Raw genomic sequence first — 19,806 nt, 5'->3', positions numbered from 1 at the left:
GCTTAAATAGAACTATGGGGATTGCAGTTATGGGATTCAGTTAAATCAGAGAAACTAAGTTATTGAATATATTGCACTTCTAACATTTCAGATGTCTGTAACAATGGGAGGGTTACACAGTCACTAAATTCTTGGCTATGTTTCCTCCTGTGTCATTGCAAGACATAAAAGAAGAGCTATAAATCCCTATTAAGTCAATGAGGAGAGAACAAAAAGACAGAATTAGCAAATATACAAAACTCATTTCATAGTATGATGGTCTGAAATATGGCATGCCAAGAAGCTGTATTAAAACAGAAAGAAAAAACCTCAATGCAACAACATACAAACTTAGCAGGTCAACTGTCTGTCTACTTTCAATTCTAAACAAACAACCAACCACAACTAAGGGAAAAAAAAATGAAAGATATATTGGAGAAAATAAGAGTGAATAGCTTTCTGAATGCAAATTCCACAGCATAATGAAAATTGCTTGAGTAGATAATGAAGTTAATTAGTGAGTTTACTCAACTCTGATAAACCCCTGAATAAGTTTCCAAACCATTTATATGCATGTATAATTGTTCTGTCACAACACAGTCACAGTACTACAGCATATGAAAGGTGATGCATGACAAATTTGTTAATACATTAAAATATTGTACACATAGACATCTGCAGCCACATCATAAGGTTCCACAATTTTATGAACATCTACTTAATAATCTTCCTCTCTGAGAAATTCCTTTACCAATTTCCAGAAAATATAAAGAATTCATGCCAGTGAAACAGACCTGTTCTTCATCTCACCAACTCTTGAAGATAAAGTGTTTAGCTCTCTTCCTCTGAACACTGTTTTCAGTGCTATTTTACCTTCCTGCCAATCTGTTATATATATGCAAATATGTAAATGTATATATGCATGTATGTATACAAAGTATGCATGTATGCCTATACATATATAAAAAAATACACAAAATATAGACATACACATAGAAGTTAACTGTTCCCATTCTAATAACATAAAGGAAAGGTGTGGGGTTTTTAAACCACATGGTGTTAAATATATCAAAGACAAAGACTAGCAATTTCTATCTACAGCTGTCATTGTTACAAGTTCCTCAAGGGTACAATGATGTTAAGGAGGCTGCAACTCAGACACTTTTCTCAAAAAGCCAGACTATGCAACATGAACCCCCTTTTTTTTTTTTTAACCTTTATTTCTGAAGGTTTCCCCCCGCTCCCCGATCTGTTTATCATCTACAGAAAAACTTAAACAGAAAACAGAGAAAAAGAATAAACTTAGAAGTTTCCACTCTGAAGATGCTGAAAAAGACATTCCTTTCTTTCATATGCAGGTAATTACATCTTCTTTAAAAAGAGAAATGTGTTCGCAATTGTACATTTACAAACTTAAATCTGTTAAAATAATAAAAAATGTAAAGTAGAAAGAATAATAGATTTTTTTCCTTCTGCTCTGCCTCTATTCCCCACAAAACACTTAACGTTCCTTCTGATCTTACACATAAAAATAGTTTCACATGCATATATGAAAGTTATAAAACAGCAAAGAATCCATAAACTTAATGATGCACTGAACAAAGGGGAAAAGTACTTTTAATCAAAGACATTTTTTGAAGATGTAGCTCAAACATTTGAAAATGTTTTGCGTTGCAGTTGGGACTAATACAAAAATCAAACCAACATTAATGTATATTGTTGCACTAAGTTTTGTTCCACTTTCTTCTTCCCCTGACTCTGGGTTTATATTTTTTTCTATGGTGCTAAAACTGTGTAGGAAGAAACAATGAAAAATCAGAACAGACTAAGTATAAATACATAAGCTTGAACTTAAAACAATCTAAACCCAGACATCAGTAGATGTCTTTAATGTTGTACATTTGATCTCGTAAACTGGTAGATGTTGATAAAATCTCAAGTTCAGCTCTTCAGCATAATGCAGAACAAAATCGTTATTACTTTTAAAAGCTCTATTTAAAGCTTACCTCTGTATCCTTACTGATCAACGAAGAAGGTCCTGAGATAGTTACATTCTCACATCCTTCTGAAGGAAGAAACTGGCAATTCACAGTCTGATAAAGGATCTATAAACACAAAATAAATACAATCTCTTAACTGTCAAATAATCAAATGCAAGAATTACGACTGATGTCACAGATAACCCAAGAAATTATGTTGTAAAAGCGTCCATGACAGAACAACAAGTGTGTAGGGGAAGACAGGGAGAAGAACACATAGATATCTTTCACATCCTCTCACTGTTGTAGTCTCTAGAAAAACTGACCTTCTCTTCTCTGTGATTTTTGTGCAGTATTTTTCACACAATATATGATTTTTATTTTTTTTTTTAAATTATATGCACCCTGTTGTACTATGTAGGCTAAAGAACTTCCATGAAAAAACCACATTATCTGAACTGTGCCTCTGAGTTGCTGGACAACTCCACAGATGCAAATGTTACACAAGATAATGGTTTTGTGAGAATTTTAGCAGGCCATAGAACCGATGAAAGTCCACAAAAGACATTTAGAGCCATTTAATATCATCTGGTCATCATGACCTTCTGATAAAGATTTTCTGCATATATCTATCTACATAAAGAGTGCTGGGACAAAACATATAGGACCACAGTAATGAACAGAGCTGAAAAGATTATGCTTAGTTTACAGAGAAAGTAATAGCAGAAGCAGTTGATTAAATGTGCTTTGACAGAAATCACAACTTGGATTTGGCTTCCTTTGTCAAATACCAAATTAATCATCACCATATTTTTGCTACAACTGATCTTGCACTAACAAAGAAGCCTGAGCAACAGATTCAGACTCAAGTTTTGTGAATAGAGAAAACAGAATCTTTTCACTTGGTGAAGCGGGATGCAAGAGAGTAATAACCAGTGGCTGAGCAGCTACATGGCATTACACCTGAACATGAAGCCTTTAAAGGGACTGAGACAGTAATATAGAAGCAGTGACTTGAAAGAAAGTCTAACAAATTTTGGTTTATACAGTGCCAAAAATTTGACTTCAAATTCTAATTTTAAATATGGGCACATAAAGGGAGAAACAAGTTTCTACTTCTACATTGTACAGGTACCAATTCTGCAAAGATTTCACTTGTGCTGAAGCTCGTAATTGTACCTACCTCTCAAATCTAAGTGCTTTCGTGATGGAAAAAAAAAAGGAAATAGCGTGCCAGAGCTAGACTTTATTTCAAATCCTTTGTAGTAGTTTATTCTGATGTTACCCTATTACTGAAGCAGTACAGACGGCCTTTATACATTGCCTGTATTTCTCATATGCACTGCTATACAAGCAATTTTGTAAAGAAAAAGGCTACACACTTGCAGCTGCCTTAATTAGATTATGTATGTACTGTAGCTATTGCTCCCTTCTCCTCCATTCTCTCTCTAGACACAGAATGCAAGGCCTCTAAGATGATTTTATTACACAAAGATAAATACGAACAACTCTTAGACAACTAAGGCAATTATGACCTCTTAAACACTAGCATACAGGCCATGCCACAGTTAGATTGAACAGAAATCTAACATTTTGACAACCTAAATTACTGCACTGCAGTTTCAAATAAAACTTTTCAAAAGGTTTTCTATCTCCTTCCATATCTTATATTGAAATGTCACAATTATGTATCTTCACGTGTATAGTATGATCAGCTGAACACCAAAGACATGATTCTATTCAGAAGTCAGTCATTGCAGAGTTAATAAAGATGACTCAGACATAAAGCCTATTGTAGCTGGTAAAATCAGTACATGGCTGAAATCAGTGAGAAAATAATTTCATTGTATATTGGGTAGAGATCATAAAAATGTAAGAATAAACATTTCACATATATTTATGTGGGCATTTAATGAATTCGCATTACAAGGTGTAAACACCTAGAAAACACTGAAAAAGACTATTTAACCCATTTGCAAATAAAATATTTAAATCAGACAATAAAGGAAGAAATTAAAAGTAACAGAGAACAGAATTGCACTTCTACTTGAAAAGCCAACTCATCGTATAAAAATGCTTATAAAGAGACCTCATTTGTTGAAATATAACAGTGAAAGCAGAAAAATCAAGTAGAACAAATGTAAACTTTTTAGAGGGTAGAACTTAAGGGAATAAACTTAAAAATGAGCACAAGTCTCTTACGTTGGTAAGCACTGAACTTGCATGAAAGAAGTTACAGAAACTCCTACCTGGGTTTGCAATGAACTGCTCACTCCCAGCAACGCCTCTATGGCACCTGGGGGACAGTGTGTCAGAGCAAAAGCCATCAGCTCCTGACGCATACCCAAATCATGGTAGCCTTCTGATTGGCCAAGCTGACTGCATACTTCCCAGCTTTTAGAATAACCTACAAGGGAAAAATGTACTTCTGAGGTTGGTAAGCTTGACAGGAAGATGCTGCATAATTCTTAGTGGATGAAATAAAGGAGGGCGTGTGGTATTGTTGTGGACACTAACAACCCCTGAGAAAGGAACCATAAATACTCTGTAAAACAGAGATGTAACCCAACTTCAGACTGACCAAATGCATAGAAGATTCATTATTATCATATTGTAGATATCAGTACAATAGGCATCTGTGGGCCTACACACTATGTATTTACATATATAAATCATTTATAGATATAAAAATCATAATTTACTTCAGAGTATGATATTGGACACCATATTGGGAGTGGCTAGAAAAAAGTAAAATATATCACTTGATGTATTAAGAGAACCTCAATTCACCTCGGATTTTTCCCCCTTAATCTCAAGGCAGAAAAAACAGAGCAGAACAAACAAATCCCATCTTCCTTAGTATCTTAATACTTATATGTCACTTATCTCTACTCATAACCCCACATACACAAATTACACAAATATTTTAAGAGTTTTGATAGAAAGGACATCCAGAAGACCTTCACATTCCTACTATCTGCAGTCACGTATTTTTACCTGTTAGAGAGGTACAGTATAGAATGAATAAGAAGCTGTGGTTTCCTAAGGCATATAGAAAAGCTCCCTGAAGTTACATGTGTAATACTTCGGTAGCTATCTTACTACATACAGTATTTGCTGTACACATTTACATTCCATGGAGATGTCAGTTGACTTTCATAAACAAAATGTAACAGATTTTTGAATGAAATGGACCAATCTGAAGTACCATATTTCTTAGTAAGCCAAGAGGCAGAACTCAGGTTTCCACCACCATCACCCCATGCCACTTCCACTTATTCCCTTCACCTGTGGCCATGAGCTCCTGGCAATGCATACTAGCTGCTTTGTAGTCCTGGAAACTGAGAGCTTGTTCCACTAAAAGGATTAAAACTTGACCTTTTCTCTCCATCTGATCATCTCCTGTAAGAAAAATTCAACGTTTTTATCAGTTAAATGGAATAAACGGTCAACTTAAACTTGCTGCTTTATTTAAGAAAACTATATGCCACAACATGAAAAGCCTGTCTTGAAATCAAAGCAGAAATCAAAGTATCTGCTCTTTCATGAAAGAAAGAATAGAAACAGTTATGTATTTCAAAAAACACTGCCATCATAGTTGCATTAAAAAAAAAAAAAAAAAAAAAAAGAGTACAGCATGTTATGTCTAGATTAAAAAAAAGTTTTGAAAAACTGTATTTATGTGATGGCCAAGACATAGATCAAAATTGATAATTAAGGTAAGTGACATATAAATTAAAATCCTGACAGAGGAAAAAAAATCCAACTTCTGTGACCTGTAGTAGAAGAATTATTTTGACATTTCTGTTTTCCTAAAGTACACAAAGCCCCAGTTTAAACTTCCACTTCATGGGGCCAAATAATTAATGAAATGTGGTAAGCACAACCCTACCCTCATAAACTGAGTAGAGCCATAACTATTTTTTCACTCCATACATGCATCTTGATCACCAGAACTTCTGGACAATGCTATTCCCCCAGTTATGAGTCAAAAGTGACACTTCAGACACTATTGATTTCTTCTGAGTAAAGCTTCATCAAGAATGATTGTCAAAAAACGTCATGACCTTAATTTTAATACTTCATCATTCACAGATGAAAATCTAATCAGACAACTTACCTCTTTTTCAAAGCCAGTTAGAATCAATACAAATAACATTTATACCTGTCACCTGTTACCAGTCATACTTTTTTTTTAAAAAAATCTTTTTTCAATTTTGAGAGAACACAAGAGAATGGAAGTTATTTACTTTACTGATATCAGCTGGTCCAATCTTGTGCTTAAAATAGTGTTTATGTCCATGCACTGTATGAAAAGGTGACTGAACATACACAGGGAAAATAATCTCATCCTATTCATTTTAATTTAGGAAAGAAGGATGGCGAGAAGCTAATAAAAATGAGTGGATTTTTTCAATGCAAGCTTCTTGCTAATGCTTCTCCCCTATTATTAAAAGCGATTTTACACAGTCACTACTGTTACACTCATCTAAAAAGGTCACTCATTTATGAAACTGTATTGCTACAACTTGTGAAATGCAAATATTTCAGAAGGTTAAACAGCTCTGGTTTCAAAAACGATTTAAAGAATATATGTGCTTAAATTGTATAGCTGTTATTTTTAACTCTACTTTGCAGGTCCATCACCACAGGCAAAGCAAATTTCCTTTTAAAGCTTTCTCAAAAGAAGAGATATAGCAGTTGTGCTAGAATGACATTCAGGGAAGTGAAGCTTCCCTAATTACTGAACTCAATCAAGATTCTCCTAATCCCAGCACATCATGACTAACTCAGCTGGGAGAACTGGTTGGCTTCCCATCATTTTATCTTTTGGCCTCTTAGTCTACATAGTGCCAACCACGATGTTCCAAATTAATCACATCCAAGGCTCTTCTGTTGCAAAATTTTGCCCTCTGAAACCGGGGAATTTCTCATCCAGGCAAAAGTAATTACAGATGACAAAATAGTGCTTCTATCTTGCAAGCTAAATGTGAACTGTCATTTCTGTAAGAGATCTGTACTTGCCATTCACCTCCTGACACCCACTTCACCCTGACAGGTTTACTACTTACAGAGAGATTTGACTAAGTAGCAGACACAGAAAGGCAAGAGAAATAAACTATTGTCCCTCAGATTTCAGCTAGATAAAATAATGACTGCTATTTATTACTACTTAAAAATCAGTGGGACTGGAGGGAAGAGATGAGGAACACATGGAGCAAAGAAAGGTTTTCTTCACCATGCTTGAGCAGCTGTCAGCATACAAGTCCGCCATTCCCACTGTTTTAGCTAGTTAGTTTTGATGCAGTAGGATACATCTGTGCATGGTTTACGAAAGCACAAGCATAAAATATAAGGATCATTTTCCTTCCAGTCCACGGCTATACTTGCTCATTTTATCTCCACTGTTGACTCATTTAAACTTCCATTATTTTGACACACGCTGTTATGCCGCTCTGACATGACTAGCGAATCCCTTGCATCTCAGAGCCCGAGCCCTTTTTCACACAGATTTCATTGCCTCAATGGTGCAGTCATTTACAATACTACCCACTGCAGTTCAGAGGAATGGTCTTGTTCTTCTGTTCAAACATGAAAAAATTCACTGCTTCAGCTTTGTAACACCTCGTTTCAAACTGTTTTCAATAACAGTCTTATAAAAGTGAAAGTTTTGAATTCTAAATTGTTCCCCTTGCCATTCTGACAGACATCCAAGATTTAAAAACAAGAAAGGTTCAATGAGAAAAACTATTAGAATTGTGACCTTATTACATTACATAGCAATTCTGCCTTAAAGAATCACAGAATCATCAAGGTTGGAAAGTACCATTAAGATCATCTAGTCCAACCGTTTGCCTAGCACAGTTCCCACCTACAGCATATCCTTAAGCTCTAAATCGACCCTACTCTTAAACACCTCCAGGGATGGGGACTCCACCACCTCCCTGGGCAGCCCATTCCAACACCTAACAACCCGTTCTGGAAAGAAATGCTTCCTAATATCTAGTCTGAACTTTCCCTGGCACAACTTGAGGGCATTCCCTCTTGTCCTGTCGCTTTTTACTAGGCTAAAGACACTCAAACCCAGCTCTCTGCAGTTTTCCTTTCAGGTAGTTGTAGAGGACGATAAGGTCTCCCCTCAGCCTCCTCTTCTCCAGACTAAACCCCCCCAGTTCCCTCAGCCGCTCCCCGTACGACCTGTGCTCCAGACCCTGCACCAGCTCCGTTGCCCTTCTCTGGACACGCTCGAGTCATTCAATGTCCTTTTTGGAGTGAGGGGCCCAAAACTGAACACAGGAATCGAGGGGCGGCCTCACCAGTGCCGAGTACAGAGGTAAGATCCCTTCCCTGTCCCTGCTGGCCACGCTATTGCTGACACAAGCCAGGATGCCATTGGCCTTCTTGGTCCCCTGGGCACACTGCTGGCTCCTGTTCAGCCGGCTGTCAATCAACACCCCAGGTCCCTCTCTGACTGGCAGCTCTCCAGCCACTCCTCCCCAAGCCTGTAGCGCTGCTGGGGGTTGTTGTGGCCCAAGGGCAGCCCCCGGCATTTGGCCTCATTGAAACTCCTCCAGTTGGCCTCAGCCCATGGCTCCAGCCTGTCCAGGTCTCTCTGCAGAGCCTCCCTGCCCTCGAGCAGATCAACACTCCCACCCAACTGGGTGTCATCTGCAAACTGACTGAGGGTGCACTCGATCCCCTCGTCTAGATCATCAATAAAGATGTTAAACAGGAGTGGCCCCAAAACCGAGCCCTGGGGGACACCACTCGTGACTGGCCAGCAACTGGATTTAACTCCGTTTACCACAACTCTTTGGGCCCAGGCATCCAGCCAGTTTTTTACCCAGTGAAGTGTGTGATTGTCCAAACCTCAAGCAGCCATTTTTTGCCAGGAGAATGCTGTGGGAAACTGTGTCAAAGGCCTTGCTAAAGTCAAGGTAAACTACATCCACAGCCTTTCCCTCATCCAATAAGCAGGTTGTCCTGTCGTAGAAGGAGATCAGGTTTGTCAGGCAGGACCTGCCTTTCATAAACCCATGCTGACTGGGCCTGAGCATCTGGTTGTCCCTCATGTGTTGCACGATGGTGTTTAGGATGAGCTCTCCATCAGCTTCCCTGGCATCGAAGTCAAGCTGACGGGTCTGTAATTTCCTGGATCATCCTTCTGACCCTTCTTATAGATGGGCACCACATTGGCCAATTTCCAATCGTCAGGACCTCCCCGGTCAGCCAGGACTGCTCGTAAATGATAGAAAGTGGCCTGGCAAGCACCCCAGCCAGCTCCTTCAGCACCCTCGGGTGTATCCCATCCAGTCCCATAGACTTGTGTGTGTCTGTGTGATGCAGCAGGTCACTGACTGTCTCCTGGATTGCAGAGGGGTCTTTCTCCCAGTCTCTGTATTCTGGCTGTGGAGGCTGGATTTCATCAATACAACTAATCTTGTTATTAAAGACTGAGGCAAAGAAGGCATTAAGCACCTCAGCCTTCTCCTCATCACTTGTTACCATGTTTCCTCCTGCATCTAGCAGGGGATGGAGACTATCCCTGGACCTTCTTTTGCTACTGACATACTTAGAGAAACTTTTCTTGTTATCCTTGTTTGCAGAGGCCAAATTTATTTCCAGTTGGGCTTCAGCTCTTCTGATTTCCACTCTGCATAGCCTCCCAGCCTCTCTGTAATCACTGTGTGTGGCTAGCCCCTTCTTCCAAAGGCTGTAAACTCTATTTTTCTCCCTGAGTTGCAGCCAAAGCTCCCTGTTCAGCCAGGGTGGTCTTCTCTGGCGTCGGCTTCTCTTAGAGCACCTGGGGACCGCCTGCTCCTGAAGCATTAGCACTTCCTTCTTAAAGAGTGACCAGCCTTCCTGGGCCCCTGTACCCTTCAGGACAGTCTCCCAGGGGATCCTTTCAAGCAGGTGCCTAAGCAAGACAAAGTCAGCCCTCCTGAAGTCCAGGATGTCAGCCCTGCTTAGCTCTCTCCTGACCTCTCTATTCTTAGAGAACTCTATTTTGTGATCGCTGTGCCCTAAGTCAGCCTCCAACCTCCACATCGTCCACTAACCCTTCTCTGTTCACAAAGAGGAGATTCAGCAGGGTACCTTCTCTGGTCACATCTGACATCCAGGCTCAAACAAATCAAGTTCAGAAACTTGAAAGAGTATCTTAGTTTTTGTTTCGCTTTTATTATCTGTGAAAGTTTGTGTGTGTTCAGCTCCTTTGGACTACTGCCTCATTACATCATAAGGAAAATGCGTTTATATACTAAGGGTTACTCCACCCAGTGTGATTTAAGTCTCCAAAGTTCTTTCCATATCATTTCATTATCACGTTTAGCATTCAGATCAAAGTTGATACAAGCAGATATGGCATTATACGTCAAAGGAGATTCTAACAAGGTGGTTGTTGGTGTCTTTTCCCAAGTACAAGCGATAGGACAAGAGGAAATGGCCTCAAGTTGACCCAGGGGAGGTTTAGATCAGATGTTAGGAAAACTTGCTTCACCAAAAGGGTTGTCAAGCATTGGAACAGCCTGCCCAACGAAGTGGTTAAGTCACCATCCCTGGAGGTATTTAAATAGATGTGGTGCTTAGGGACATGGTTTAGTAGGACTTGGCAGCGTTAGGTTAACAGTTGGACTCGACGATCTTAAAGGTCTTTTTCACCCTAAATAATTCTATGATTCTATTACAAATGATGAGAGAAAAAAAAATCTGGGAGCTCAGAAATAACAGAAAATCATTTTGTCTTGAAAAATAAAGGATGTTTTTTAAAAGTTTTGATCCAATGTGGGTCATAGAAAGAAAAAAAAAGCAGCTTACAGAAACACTTTCGGTATGATGCATGCTATTTGTGAGTAGATGTATCTACATTATCTTGAGTGAAACCTTAAACATCAAATCTTGTAACAACTGTATGTATTACTTCAGAAATTCCACGTTACCTACGTTTAGGAGACCAGAAACCATCTGTATGGTTACTTCCACACGTGTCAGGCAAGAAAGTCATTGTTGAAACAAGTAGATTTCAAAAATAAATTCACTGGTTTAAGAATGTGAGCAAAGCTTGAAGTTACAAGAATTAGTTTATGGATGTTAAGATTAACTAAATTATCATAGAAAGTTGTGAGAAAAGAGAATAACTAACAGAAGACATTTCGAGAGAGCCTGACTCAAGAAATAAAAAACAATGTTCAGTAGATATTTTTGAAACAAGGTGACAGTAGAGAAGATACTCTTAATTTCTGCTATATAAGCTTTTTTTTTCCCTACTATTGCTCCTCTGTTTTCTAAGCAAGTAATTGCATAAAGTGAATTCTTTCACACCCTTTCTTAACTGAGAGTGTGGATTAAGTGAGCATCACAGGACATAGAACAGCTCCAGCTATCTGAGCAGGTGCAAATTTTCTGGCTGTCATGCTGAGCACACTCTCCCTCACTCACTTTGCCCATCTGTGAAATTAAGATAATACTTCTGCGCTTATTTTACAGAGGTAGTGACGTGAGGCTTGAGTGGAGTTTACTGTCATTAATCAAATACTTCAAAGCAATTAAGAAGCTAGCTGATATATCATTACTGAGGCAATATTTTAGCTTTGATAACTATTAATATAAATTCTATTGCTTGCTTTCAGTGCTGTTCTCTAAACAAGTTGTATTCAGAGAACACAGCTCCCGAAACTCCTTGAGGATGACCATGTGCGCTCTACCCTTGTATGCGTAGCAAATGCCTTCTTTTAGAATTGAAATTAAAATATATATGCTCACAGTATTTTATAGGCTATATAGTAGTATAACATAGCATATACTATATATGCACACACATATGTATAAAATTTATATAGCTATGGACAGATGTAGCAAGGTCTTTCATGATCAGTAATCAATATGCAGTGGAGTGGAAGGAGAACAAAGAGCAGGAAACTGAATAGATTCCTCCAGTTAGCAGATAAAGCACAAGAAAGCAGTCTACTGTAGCTACACACAGTGGATTGGTAAGGGAAGGGACTGATATTTGAACATGCATAACCAATACTGCTAAGTATGTTCCACAAGACAAAATTAGAACTTCTTTCACAGCAAAGGTGGCTCAAATCAGGATAATCGTATAAGTAGTGAAAACCAATTAGGGACAAAAACCAATTCTTCCTTCCAGCAGTGCTTTTATCTAATTCTTCATTAAACAAGTCCATAAAGTTCAATCCCCAGATTCTTTTTCAATATCCAAACTCATCTCAATATATCTGCATAAAACCATTCCCTTTTATCATGAGCTGTTAGAAATCAAGTTACCCTTTCCCAGTTGTTTTAAACCTGATAACAAAGACTATCTGTGCTAAAACTGCAAGAAGGTTTTCCTTTTCTAATATTCAGTTTAAAATAAAATATTCACAAATCTTAAAATCTGTGTGAGCTGCCCTTTTAGCTACAAACTAATCTGTGGAATATTACCAGCATTTGTTATAATTCTTATGGCTACCAAGTTCTAAAATAACTCTTATTAATAACTAACTGCAACTCAATAACTAAAATTATACGTCAACAGATACAGAAATACTGTCTCTACATGTCTTGTTTGAATATGTTTTTTTTAATATCTACTATTACAATTTAAGAGCCTCTTCATTTACAGACTATGATTAAGCCTATACCAGCATTCCACTTTAAAAAAGGGTATTATTAAGCTAGCTATTAAAATAATATACAACTTTAAATTCAGTGTAAGGTTACCTATTTCACCACTCATTGGAAGTACATACATTAGTAATTAAGGACTAAAGACTAAAGCTCTACAGACTGTTTAATCTGTTGGGAAAATATTGCATTTGCATGCATGACTTAGAAGAGCAATGACAATCGTGTTTCCTTTGTATGCGTTTGGATACTCTCCCAGATACTTGTCAGTGGGATGCAGTGTCATGCACAAAAAAATATGCAGGAATAGTGGTATGCTGCTCATAGCTTTCAAGTCCACAAAAAGTAAAAAAAGATTAAAGAAATACTGAGTTACTTAGAATGAAAGAAACCTGTTTTCCATCGCCTTATCTCCCAAAACAAATAAGTTTAGATAAAATCACAACTATGGGATTCTCATACTGAATCCCTATCTTGCTTATAATTTAATATACTGTTCAAAAATAGTATTTCTATATAAATATTATGACTAGTTTAACCCTCAGTGACAGTGAAATGGCTTTTAATCACAAACGCTTAAAGAAAAAAATACCACACCAAGCCACAAAAAAAAAAAAAAAAAAAAAGCAACAATCTACCACATCCATCACCACAGAAACTCACTACTGGGAATGTTTTGTTGCTATTTTGTCCTTTCAAATAAATGTTATTCTACAACCAAAAGATAACTTGAAAAGCAACCAAGATATTTGTTTATTCAGCATAAGAGACAAGAAAAGCAAATGTTGAAGTAGCTTATTCCTTCCCAAGATTCACTCTTGAAATATATTTTTACTACTAAAATTTCATACTTATCACAGGAACAACCAGTAGCATTATTCCCAAGGTTAGGCATTAAAGTCACCATTAAAGCACCTAACACTCTTAGAACAAGTATGCAATTTGTAGCGTAAGTAGTACTTATTAAATCATTCACCTGCTTAAAAATTAACCACCTCACACGTTCATCTTCTGGTTTCCTCCAGTCCAGCAACCACATGGACGAGAAAATCAGGAGACCATTTTATCCTCTAGTTTTACATACCTCTCTTAAATCTCTTTTTTCAGTGGTGTCTCATTAAGTGACACTGTGATTATAACACCAGCACACAGACATTACCGTATCAACAAGCTCTATATGAAGTCTCTACCTAATATACATTGCCTCTCATCTTTCACTCTCTGGAGATGGGAGCCATGAGTTTGTTCCCTGTTAAAAGGTACATAACGGGGCACTGTAGATGCTGATCTACAACTAAGGCACTAGGATAACGGTACTGGACAAAATACTTTGTGTTTTTATAATTCATCAAATCACTGTGGATTTGCTTACTTCTCTCATACAAAGAGAATCATTTAGAATCAAAAAGAAGGTAAAACAAAAATCAGCAGCATTAGCCTAAGGAACAAAGAATATTAAGAATAGAAATTGACAGAATTTAACTTGATGTGGGAGGAAGCAGCGAGGAGAGGGAAAGAGCTGTACAACAATCTTGTCTTACGAATCAATAGGGACATTTTTTTCCCAAAAGTCTTGCAAGCAAAGAAGAAAGAAGTTATGACCATCATTCTAGTTTTTTCTACAGAACAGATTACATGTACAATAAACACATATGTAGATTGGGTCCTGCTATCTAACCGGGTACCACTCCCTGCCCTCGGACATCTTTCACCTAGCAGCACTACCTAACAGGAGCACTGAGTTTATCAGAGTCATGACATGTCCAGCGATTCCTTCCCTTAGGACCTAGGCATCTTGGGAGGTCAACAACTTAACTTCTGCACCTCTGTTCAACCCCCTTGAATATGGCCCTTGCTATATAGAATACTGTGCAAAAATTGACAGTACCAAGCTTCCTGAAAATTCAAGAAAAAAAAAAATCTTACATGGTTTAACAAATAGAGAAAGGAATTAGCCAGGCGTGCATAGTGACAAAGTCAGAATGCACTGATTTGATATACCACACTGCATGAAATATGAATTTCTATTCTATATTTCTATACTCTATTTCTACATCATAAAAATATAGCAATATTGTATTTGTAGTTGCACTGATGAAGTATTTTTCAAAAGCAAAAGGTCTGCCAGACACTTTAGGTAGGTTATCTAATAGGAAAAAAAAAAAATTCTAATATCCTTAAGACTCAATCCTTGAAGATGTTGTGCTTCTCAAATGAATACTCAAGCTAACACATTACTTTTTGTGCACAAAGGAGATATACAAAGCATATACATAAGTCAACCATCTGAAGTTTATGCATTACAGATTACTTTTTTTCCCCTCCAACTTAAATGGGAATATTATTAAATCAAACTACCCTACTTCACAGAGACAATAAGATTTACTGGAATTTTAGTACTACCAATGAACTGTAACACAACTCCTCCAATCTGAAATGAGCTTTTACACAAAATCCAGATTAGACAAAGCTGTTTTTATTTTAAGTATTAGTGGAACATGAGAGCGGCTAACTGTATCAACTGCTTTACAGATAAAAATTTATTTGATGTGAAGTATTTAGTTCCTTCTCAATGACTGCTCTTCCAGATGACTTTTTAGCAATTTTCTTGAACACATATTCTAATGATCCATGCAAATGTCCTAAAGCATAACACAAATGCAATTCAGTGTCTTATTAACACAGCTCACCTGCAACCCTTAGCAAATTTGCAAGTCCCAGGAGCTTAGCAGACTGTTTATAGTTTGTTGACATCTGAGCAAGACAGTCCTTGATGAGACTAAGTCGATCCGAACATAAACGCACTGTTGAAAGAAGAACTGGTGTTAGCAACTGTACAAATGAACCCTACTGCTGTATTTCTGTTAAACAATACAGGTGTAGAAAGAGGGCTAAGTAGTATAAGAATGCAAACACAATCTGAAAACCAGCCCAAAGTTACTTGCATGCAAATCCTACACTACAATCCAGCCCCAAACACCAGCAAGTAAGGCTGGTAAAGGAGGAAGAAGGAGACTGACCATAATTAAAACTTGGTTTTTGTTTCAGATTTTCAGACTCAATGTTTTTAAATATGACTAACCACATACAATGTTTTTTTAAATGTCACTTTTGCAACATTCTGAGAATAACTGCTAAAACAGACATAAGCTTTAATTCAGAATGTTGTAAATAATTCATATTTCATACTACATTTTATTTTAGGGTAGACATCACACAGACTGAAAGAATTGTCATAGTCAAAATCTTCAGGCTGATTTAATTTACATAAATATTTTCTGCAGAGGTGGAGGGATAGTCTGCAAATCACCAGGTTGTGTCAACCATATCATGACAAGCATATAATTAGTGCTGTGTTTCAAAAAAGATTTTACCATGAATTAAACAATTGCTTTAATTGTATAATTTAATATCACGAACCAATTTCAGTGCTCTTTTTAGCTAGTTAGTGGGTGGCTAAGTTCAGGCTGCTGCTTTAAAAAGATAACATTTTCATACTATGCAAGTTCTCAAAACACTGTGGAACAGTATACAGATCTTCCACTTAATACTCAGTAAGACATTAATGTCTGCATGGGGGATAAGCCCAGTATGCTAATGAAGAGTTTAAAACATGATATTAGGCCTCTCAATAAGATCAAAGAACTTGCATAATGAAAACTCTATTAATAAGTTCTGGAAATCAAATTAGACTAAAACATATTAAGATGGAAAAGCAGGAAAAGGTTACACATTTAGTTTAATTCCTAATATTTTATCACACTTATATTAGTATACAGCAGTAAGATGTTTTCCTTCACTAATTGTATAAGCAAGATTTTTTGAAATATCTAACATAACTGAAAGTCATCTGAAAAAAATAGCATGTGTCAATCACTTAAAGATGGACTTTACTTCACCTTTTATGTTAATAAGGAGTCTCCAAACCAGATTTTCTTAAAATACATTGTAATAGTAGTTCGCAACCTTAACTGCTGTGCTTGCTAAAAGTACAAGGGGGGGGGGGGGGGGAACTGCAGAAAACTAAACATAAAAGTGCAAATAAAAGTCTATTGCTAATTCTTACTGTGGGAATAACTGACCCTTAATGTTATTTTAATGACATTCTATCAAAGTAACTGACCATTTAAAGGCTTTCATTAACATTTTAAAACATAATTTTAATCTTATTAATTTGATTTACATGAAAGATACTGAAGAAAGGTAAGTCAGAATCATTAATGAAACTGCATGCATGATTTCACATATTCTAATTAATCTAAATCAGTTGATACAGTATTATGTTGCCACTTTTGTTTAAATGATACCTTCACGACCACATCAAAAAAGATGAAAATATACATGTCGTTTTCTACAGGCTGAACACTGAATAAAAAAAATAATTCTGCCCTAGATGTCAACAGCTCAATATTGCAAGATCTAGAAATCAAACTTATTCTCAGTCCCATAATGGTAAAATTTCTCAGCAGAACATATAGAGCATCACCTCGCTTTGAAGGAATACTTGGAAAAGAAGAGAACAACAAGGGACACGTAGTATCAACAGCCACTAACAATATCCACCTTACTTTCCATAGATCCAAAAGTGCTTTCCATAAACCCCAGTACTTCTCTGCACAATGCCAGGAGGTACTCAGTGCTCTTCTCAGCCAGTTCTTTTAGAGTGCTTTTAATACCAGTGTTCATGTGGTTTCACACAGTTGCCCACGTACCATATATTCAAGCTTCACTAAAAGCCAGGTAGATGAGCTCCCTTGTATTTCTTTCACTTAGAAAAGAAGTGGGTTTTTTTGTTAATAAAGTGTACTGCATTTGCATGGCAAAGTTCTGGTTGCAGAGGAGCTACAGGAGTGGCTTCTGTGAGAAGCTGCCAGAAGCTCCCCCATGTCTGATAGAGCCAAGGCCAGCTGGCTCCAAGATGGACCCGCCACTGGCCAAGGCTGAGCCCATCAGCGACACTGATAACACCTCTGGGATAACGTATTTAAGAAGGGAGAAAAAAAAAATAACAACTGTGCAAAACAGCAGCCAGGAGAGAGGAGTGAGAATGCGCGAGAGCAACAACTGTGCAGACACCCAGGCCAGTGCAGAAGGAGGGGCAGGAGGTGCTCCAGGCCCGGAGCAGAGATTCCCCCACACCCGTGGTGCAGCCCATGGGGAGGCAGCTGTGCCCTGCGCCCAGGGAGGGGCACGGTGGGGCAGACACACACCTGCAGCCCGTGGGGGACCCCACGCCGGAGCGGGCGGATGCCCAAAGGAGGCTGTGACCCTGCAGAAAGCCTGAGCTGGGGCAGGCTCCTGGCAGGACCTGTGGCCCCATGGAGAGAGGAGCCCCCGCTGGAGCAGGTTTGCTGGCAGGACTTGTGACCCCGTGGGGGACCCGCGCTGGGGCAGCCTGTGCCTGAAGGGCTGCACCCCCCGGGAGGGACCCGCGCTGGGGCAGTTTGTGAAGAGCTGCAGCCCATGGGAAGGACCCATGTTGGAGAAGTTCGTGGAGGACTGTCTCCTGTGGGAGGGACCCACGCTGGGGCAGGGGAAGAGTGTGAGGAGTCCTCCCCTAGGAGGAAGGAGCGGCAGAGACAAGGGGTGATGAACTGACTGCAACCCCCCACTCCCTGTCGCCCTGTGCCATTGGGGGGAGGAGGTAGAGAAAATCGGGAATGAAGTTGAACCTGGGAAGAAAGGAGGGGTGGGGGGAAGGTGTTCTAAAGTTTGGTTTTATTTCTCATTATCCTACTCTGATTTGACTGGTAATAAATTAACTTATTTTCCCCCAAGTTGAGTCTGTTTTGCCCATGACTAACCGGTGAATGATCTCTCCCTGTCCTTATCTTGACCCATGAGCCTTTTGTTATATTTTTCTCTCCCCTCTCCAGCTGAGGAGGGGAGTGACAGAGTGACTCCAGTGAGCACCTGGCATCCAGAAAAGGTCATCTCACCACAAAGCCATGAGCTTTGTTAGCTTGGCACAATCTATAAGCAATAAAATATACTGCAATATATTCCATTTTCACCTTTATCTCACTGTCCCTAATCATCCTTTCTTCCCAAATTCAGTCCAACAACTTTCCATAGCATTGGAGTCAGAGCTCCAAAACAGATTTAAAGTTTTAAACAAGTTATCAGAAGAAATACCTTGTAAAAGGTCACTTATCTTGTCATTGGGTTTTATATACTTCTAAATGAAACAGCCCCGTGGATACATTAAAACTGCCTATAAATGAAGCACCAATCTCCCACCCATTCTTTTAAAGCTCATCAGCATATAAGCAAGTGCAAATTATTTTGCAAATAAAAGGTAAGCTCAAACTACTTCTACTGAAGTCACCAGGAACTTCTGATACTTGAGACTTTATTAAAGAGTCCTGCTAAATGAAGTCCTAAAACACAGACTCCATACACAGACACCTTTCTTATATCAACTGAAAAACATTTTTAAAAAATTATTTTTTGGTATGTGCCTATAAGCCATGTGGAGTCAGGGAAAGGACCCTTTAGTTTACTCACGCAACACTTAGGCAATGATAAGCTATGTCATGCGTATTTATGCCTGTGATGCAAGCAATCATTTAAAGAATAAAAATATGCAGTACCTTGTAATGGTAGTATTTTCACGCCAAATTCTTCAAGGTAACCGAGAGCACGAATGAGATCTAGCTCCTCCTGAATAGCACTCGGACAATCTACAATAAGTTGTAGACAGCACCTAAACAGGAAGGAAACAATTTTTTCTAAAAATTGTGGAATAAATTCTAAGATAAATTTGTGGGAAAAGTTCACCTGCGAGTAACAAAAACCAAAAAAAAACCAAAAAAAACCCCAAAAAACCTCCACCAAAACACCAACACCAACAACCCCCCCACCCCAGCAATTTACTGTGCTCATGAAGTGTCAAAATATTAATTAGTCCTGTAACATACATTTTAAGTGTTTGGCACTGTATCTCTGTTACAGATGGCTAAACGTTTTAAGAAAACTATATTCTTGGAATGCCACAACCTTCTTCACCTCGCTGTGGTAAGATCATAGCCTAAACACTCTTGAATTCAGACCTGCAATGAATTTGACAAAAGTTTTTGAAGACGTGTACTTAAATACGTAGTTATTAAGGAAACATCTCGCATATCACTATTGTGTTTTGGTGTTGCCATACACTAGAAGATAAAAGCAAACATTAGTATGAATTTAATTGGAAGTGAAATGTGAGAGGCACTGTCAC

General features: G+C 38.2%; 1 protein-coding gene across 3 annotated transcripts in view; it reads right to left on the bottom strand.

Moving 5' to 3' along the window:
* NBAS (NBAS subunit of NRZ tethering complex) overlaps positions 1-19,806 on the bottom strand; it is a 192,291-nt gene that overhangs the window by 108,702 nt on the left and 63,783 nt on the right. For 2 of the 3 annotated variants that reach the window (XM_074895620.1, XM_074895622.1), the window contains exons 31-35: positions 19,181-19,293; positions 15,278-15,391; positions 5,247-5,360; positions 4,208-4,365; positions 1,986-2,084 (exon numbers count right to left, since the gene is read on the bottom strand). In XM_074895620.1, the coding sequence (XP_074751721.1) occupies positions 1,986-2,084; positions 4,208-4,365; positions 5,247-5,360; positions 15,278-15,391; positions 19,181-19,293 (598 nt within the window). The remainder of the gene's footprint in view (positions 1-1,985; positions 2,085-4,207; positions 4,366-5,246; positions 5,361-15,277; positions 15,392-19,180; positions 19,294-19,806) is intronic. The other variant, XM_074895621.1, reaches the window with a different exon arrangement.

The sequence above is a fragment of the Athene noctua genome, chromosome 1, assembly GCF_965140245.1.
Source record: "Athene noctua chromosome 1, bAthNoc1.hap1.1, whole genome shotgun sequence".
NCBI classification, from domain to species: domain Eukaryota; kingdom Metazoa; phylum Chordata; class Aves; order Strigiformes; family Strigidae; genus Athene; species Athene noctua.
The sequence above is the reverse complement of the archived record's forward strand: the minus strand, read 5'-3'. Positions and strand labels throughout refer to the sequence as shown.